This window comes from Rana temporaria, chromosome 3 (genome assembly GCF_905171775.1).
Source record: "Rana temporaria chromosome 3, aRanTem1.1, whole genome shotgun sequence".
In the NCBI taxonomy this organism is placed as follows: domain Eukaryota; kingdom Metazoa; phylum Chordata; class Amphibia; order Anura; family Ranidae; genus Rana; species Rana temporaria.
The window spans coordinates 470,416,980-470,423,784 of NC_053491.1; the positions used below are offsets into that span (position 1 = coordinate 470,416,980).

At 45.8% G+C, this 6,805-nt stretch overlaps 1 protein-coding gene across 1 annotated transcript; it reads right to left on the reverse strand.

The window, feature by feature from the left end:
- Positions 1-5,593: 5,593 nt before the first annotated feature.
- Positions 5,594-6,547, reverse strand: LOC120930979 (olfactory receptor 6M1-like). The gene has a single exon (XM_040342111.1). It carries the CDS (start codon positions 6,545-6,547, stop codon positions 5,612-5,614), a length of 936 nt encoding a protein of 311 aa, XP_040198045.1. The 3' UTR covers positions 5,594-5,611.
- Positions 6,548-6,805: the final 258 nt, after the last annotated feature.

Here is a 6,805-nt window from a genome sequence, read left to right on the forward strand (position 1 = left end):
AATAATAGTAATTACCGTATTTATCAACGTATAACACGCACCGAAATAGAGCCGAATCTCCTGTGTACTCTGCTAAACTCGCAGTCACGCCCAGTCACGACTCCTAGAATTTACATCCCACCATTGGACCAGTGTTATGGGAGCGCGCCTAATTTAAATGATTCCCGCCCCCAACGGGATCATTTAAATTGCATGCTCTAGCGCCGGGCAATTTTGCCGGCGCGCCCTCGCAATTTACGGAGCTACTGCTCCGTGAATCGAGGGCAGCGGAGCAAATTTGCGGGGGCGCAGGGCAAAATCGTTGCCCTGCGCCTCCGCAAAAAAAGCGCAATTCTCTTTGAATCCGGGCCATTGTATTTTAAATAACACATTTCAGTCTTTTTTCATTTATATCACAAAAAAAATTAAAAATAAACAGTGGTAGTCAAATACCACCAAAAGAAAACTCAATTTGTGTGAACAAAATAATATAAATAAAATTTTCTGTATATACAGTATTGCATGACCGCGCAACTGACAGTTAATGTAGTGCAGTGCTGAATAGCAACAAATGCTCTGGTCATGAAGGAGTAGAACCGTCTGGGGGTCAAGTGTTTAAAAAGAGTTAGTGGCAATTCCATTTTAGCACTCTCACATCAAAATAAGTGGAGGATGTCCCCTTATTATCTCGTGCACCACCTTTCAGTGAATTAAAGTAAGATCTTCATTTGGTTTTACTCACATATGCAGTGGCGGCTGGTGCTCCAAATTTTTGGGGGGGCGCAAACAAACGAAAAAAAACAAACAATTGCAGCCTCACTGTGCCCATTAAACGCAGCTACTGTGCCCATCAATTGCAACCACTGTGCCCATCAAATTCAGCCACTGTGCCCATCAAATGCAGCCACTGTGCCTATCAAATGCAGCCACTGTGCCATGCCATCAAACGCAGCCACTGTGCCATCATTTATCGCCACTGTGCCCATCAATTAAGACCACTGTGCCATGCCATCAAACGCAGCCACTGTGCCATCAATTGTCGCCACTGTGCCATCAATTGTCGCCACTGTGCCATCAATCGTCACCATTGTGCCATCAATTGTCACCACTGTGCCATGCCAAACGCAGCCACTGTAACATCAATTGGTACCACTGTGCCATCAATTGTTACCACTGTGCCCATCAATTGTTATCACTGTGCCCAGCAATTGTTACCACTGTGCCCAGCAAGTGTTACCACTGTGCCCAGCAATTGTCACCACTGTGCCCAGCAATTGTAACCACTGTGCCCTGCAACTGTCGCCACTGTGCCCAGTAAAATGCTGGCTGCCACTGTGACCTGTAAAATGCCCCCCCCCCCCCCCCACCCGCCTGGAACTTACCTTTCTGGGGTCAGCCGTGCTTCTACCGTCCCTCGATGTCTTCTTCCGCCCTCGGTGATGCTTCAGACAATCGGGTTACCGGTAACCAGAACCGGTGAACCTGATTGGCTGAGACGCCTGTCACTCTTATCCAAGGAACGCACCTCCCGTGCGTCCCTAGGATAAGCATCTGGAAGCCGTCTACAGACTGAGGGCTGTAATCGGAAAGCCTATCAGAGCCGTTGGCTCTGATAGGCACTTCCACAGCCACCGTTATTCAGATGGCCAGCGCTCACCAGGGGGCCGGCCATCTGAATATTCGGCGGCAATACATAGATTCATGCAATGGAATGCATGAATCTATGTATATTGTGATCAGTGGCATGTGCAGGAGTCAGAGGGGGCGGTGCTCCAGCGCCCTCTATACACGCACCGCCACTGCACATAAGTACAAGAAGGTTTGGATGTCCAAGCGCTGACATCAAAGTGTAGGTAAAGTCCAAACTTGTTTTCCAGCAATGGGTAGAGTGGGTTTTATGCTGCGTACAGACGATTGGGATCTCCGACAGGAAAAGTCCGATGTAAGTTTTTGTTTGGAAATTCCGAACGTCTGTAGGCACAAACTGAATTTTTCTGTCGGAACTTCTGCCAAGTAAAATTTGAGAACTGGTTCTCAAATTTTCCGAAGGGAAAAGTTCTTGTCGGAAATTCCAATTGTCTGTATGCAATTCCGACTGAGAAAAATCCTATGCATGCTCGGAATCAAGTCGACACATGCTCGGAAGCATTGAACTTCATTTTTTTCGGCTCGTCATAGTGTTGTACGTCATTGCGTTCTTTACGGTCGGAACTTGGTAGTTTGACCGTGTGTATGCAAGACACGTTTGAGCCAAAATTCCGTCGGAAAAAAATCTACGTTTTTCTTGTCGGAGATTCCGATCGTGTGTACGCAGAATTAGAACTTCTATTGGGTTCTTACTGCTATATGGGGCTCTGTTAGAAAGCCTCAGTGGTACAGACAGAAATAATCCAAGTGACTTCAGACTTGCAAAGTCAACACAAAGTCAACACTTTTTTGCCAAGATGTGGTTTTACTCATAGGAAAAGGTGGTCCAAACGACGACTTACCAGTTCAAAGCACCCCTGCCCAATCCAACAGAAAACATTTTTTTAAAGGGATCATTGTAAAAATCTAATAAAGATGAATTTAAGAAGATGAAGCTTATGAACTTCTGACTTCTATGAATTCAGAAATCTAAAAGCAAAGTAGTATATTTTCCTACTGAGTTAAGTAAAAATTCCCACTTGGCCCGGTAGAGTGACTAGGGGTCACTTAGATGATAAAGATGGGTTTGGGTCCAGCTCTAAACACCTTTGTAACCCTGTTGGTCATTTACTTCATGTAGGCTGGTTTGGTGCTACAGCTTATCTCATGATCAGGGTGATTTTCCATACATATGTTTTCCTGTATATGTCGAATCATTATTGATTGTAACAAATAAACTTTTGTTATACTTCTTTAATTACCGTATTTTTCAGCGTATAACACGCACAGGCATGTAAGGCCTCGTACACACCACCCAACATGTCCGATGAAAACGGTCCGCGGACCGTTTTCATCGGACATGTCCGCTGGGATCATTTGGTCTTATGTGTGTACACACCATCAGACCAAATTCCCCGCAGACAGAATACGCGGTGACGTGGCGGCGATGATGACGCCGTGGCGTGCGCGCACCAGGAAGTTCAATGCTTCCACGCATGCGTCGAATCACTTTGACACATGCGTGGGATTTAGGGCCAGCGGACGTGTCCGATGAGTCGTACTGACCATCAGACATGTCCGACGGACAGGCTTCCAGCGGACAAGTTTCTTAGCATGCTAAGAAACTTTTGTCCGCTGGAAACCTGTCCACTAGGCCGGGAAACTGTCCGGTCGGCCCTACACACGACCGAACATGTCCGCGGAAACTGGTCTGACGGACCAGTTTCAGCGGACATGTTTGGTCGTGTGTACAAGGCCTAACACACACACACCAATTTTAATAGGGAAGTTTAAGGAAAAAACTTACATTTTACATAAAGAATTGCCCATCATTGCAGCATGATCAGTGTCCATCTGCAGCCTTGCCGATCACGGCAGCATGATCAGTGCCCATCTGCAGTCTTGCCCATCATGGCAGCATGATCAGTGCCCATCTGCAGTCTTGCCCATCATGTCAGCATGATTAGTTCCCATCTGCAGTCTTGCCCATCATGGAAGCATGATCAGTGCCCATCTGCAGTCCTGCCCCTCTTTGCACCATGATCAGTGCCCATCTGTGTTTTTTTTCCCCTGCTGAGATAGACAGAGCCGGATCTCCTCTGTACGCGACTCGCCTTGCAGTCCCGCCCAGTCCCGCTCCTTGGCTCCTATGATGGACATAACACTGGTCCAATGGTCGGATGTAAATTCTAGGAGGCGGGACTGGGCGTGACTGCGAGTTTAGCAGAGTACACAGGAGATTTGGCTCTATTTCGGTGCGTGTTATACGTTGATAAATACGGTAATTACTATTATTCTTTTTCTTACTCACACCCTCCCCCTATCTGTCTATAAAGTCCTTGTTGGGGTTAAATTTCTTTGTAGTCACTTAGATGATAAAGAGGCCCTGCTCTTTATAAACATGAGATCCTATTCTGGGAACTCGTTCCTATCATAACAAACATCTCATAATCATACTTAACTGCTCTGAGCAATGGTTTTGCACAGAGCAGCTCTTATCCGCCTCTTCTTGGTTTCCCCAATGGTGCTCTGGGCTCCTCCTCTCTGTGTGCCACAATAGTCCTATAGTGGCACACTATATGAGTATACTATATGAGTCCAGTGAGGAGTTGTTTTTCAATAAGAGCAGAAAGTCAGAGCGATGTAATGGAATGCAGCGTATCTTCGTACATTTTAGGGGCATATAGGCCCGGATTCACAAAGCACTTACGCTGACGTATAACAAGTTACGCCAACGTAAGTGCAAATGTGCGCCGTCGTATCTGAGCGCCAGACCCACAAACAGATATGCGCCCAAAACCAGGCTACACCCCACCGATGTAGCTTGCTTACGCCGTCGTAGGGTGGGCGCACATTTAGGCTGGGTGCATGGTGCCGCTCCCATTGATTAGCCATTCAAACATGCAAATGAGGGAAATACGGCGATTCACGAACCTGCGTGTGCCCGATGCAGGCTACGCGAGGTGTGCGTAAGTTGTACGACAGCGTAAAGTTATTCCCCATAAAGGAGGTGCAACCCAGCAGCAGACATGCAAAGGTCTGCACCAGGGAACAAGCCAGTGTTTTTTACGTTGGACGTGTGTCTGGCTGGGCGTAGGTTACGTTCACGCCGTACGCAGTAATCCGGCATAGTTTAGGCATGTGTTCCGACGTGGTTGTGAGCATGCGCAGGGGAATGTGTCCACTTCATGGCGCATGCGCAGTTCGTGATACGTATCTGTCTGGTGCTCGGACCATCATTTACATGGGGTCACGCCTCATTTGCATGGGTCACGCCCACTTCCACCTACGCCAACTTACGCCTTTGAATCCCACGCCACGCTGGCGCAGTGTTGTGAGCACTGGCTTGCTGAATTCATTGCTTGCCTCTGCGCTGCGTTGGCGTAGTATACATTGGTTACTCTATGGTGGCGTAATGTGCGCCCACTCTCTGTGAATCCGGGCCATAGTGTCTACTTTTAGGAAAGAATGTAATTTTTCCTTAGACAGAAGATTTGTTATTTAAAGGGGTTGTAAACCCCTGTGTTTGTTTCACCTTAATGCATCCTATGCATTAGGGTGAAAAAACTTCTGTCACTGACCAGCCCCCCCCCCCGTTTTACTCAACTGAGCCCATTCGTTTCCATTTCGGAGATGCACAAACCCTCTCTGGCCGGGGTCTCCACTCTTGATTGGATAGATTAATAGCAGCGCAGCCATTGGCTCCCGCTGCTGTCAATCAAATCCAATGATGTGAGCGCCGGGGGGCAGGGCCGAGTTCAGCATTCTGTGTCTATTGACGCAAATGCTGGACTCTGGAGCCCGCCCACACGGAGAGCGTTTCTCCTAGTGGGTTTGCTGATGCGGGGAGGAGACTTGCGAGTGCCGTTGGGGGACCCCAGAAGATGAGGATGGGAGCCAGTCTATGCAAAACGAACTGCACAGTAAGTATGATAAGTTTGTTATTTAAAAAAATAATAAGGTTTACAACCCCTTTAATTCTCCTTTGAATATTCATCGATCTAAATTACCTCACTGCTATGTTTCTCAACTTTTTATGAAGAGCTTGTCTTATCTCCTGGTTCCTCAGGCTATATATGATAGGGTTCATCAATGGGGTCACCACAGTGTACAATAAAGAACTGTACTTGTTCACGTTAAGTGACATTTCATTGGATGGAGTCACATAAATAGTGATTAAGGACCCATAATATGCACCCACAGAGATCAGGTGGGCACTGCATGTTGAAAAGGATTTTTTTCTGGCAGTAGAGGATGAAATCTTCAGAATAATAATAAAAATGTAGATGTATGAACTGATGATAAAGGTAAGAGCGCAGAATAAGACTAGAACGGAGTATGTGAAGTCTAGCCATTGTACGATAGACGTGTCTGAGGTGGCCAATTGCATAACTGGACTAAAATCACAAAAGAAGTAATCAATGTCACTGGGGCCACAAAACTGAAGCTGTATTATCAAAATAAATTCAGTTGAAGACAGGCTCCAAGTTGTTACCCAACAACCATAACCCAACAGGAAGCAGATTCTGCGGTTCATAATTAAAATGTAATGTAAAGGGTTACAAATAGCTACATATCGATCGTAAGACATTACAGCAAGAAGAAAACATTGCACAAACCCAAAGATAAAATAGAAATACATTTGTGTGATACAGGTAACCAGAGACATTTTCCCCTCCGTCCTTATTATTATCTCTGCCATCATTGGTATAACACAAGTGGCTAGGAGGGCATCAGCGAAAGCAAGGTGCTGGAGAAAGATGAACATTGGAATTTTGAGCTTATTATTGGTTGACACTAGAAGGATAATTAAAATGTTTCCGGTCACTATTGCAATGTAAAATAAAAGAAGGGCAGCGAAGAATAGAAGTTTGAGGTTGCCTAGACCTTGTACTCCAAGAAGATGGATTTCTGAAACTTTTGTTTGATTGCCTTCACACATCTTAAAAGCCAGGAGGTTGACCTGTCACATAGGAGAGTGAAATATTGAATCATATAAAAAGGAGAAACGTCAAAGCAGAAAGTAACAAATATTTTCATATGTCTTTCTATGAAAGTCCACTGAATCTTCCATTAAGCTAAATTTTGAAATGTGAACTTAAAGCGTACTAAAGACAAATTATTATTATACTTACCTCCACTGTGTGGCTCGTTTTGCACACAGTGGCCCCGATCCACGTCTTCTGGAGTCCCTCGTCGG

What these genes read in the sequence shown, in the direction of transcription:
- LOC120930979 (XM_040342111.1), bottom strand. Translation starts at nt 6,547, where the DNA reads ATGTGTGAAGGCAATCAAACAAAAGTTTCAGAAATCCATCTTCTTGGA.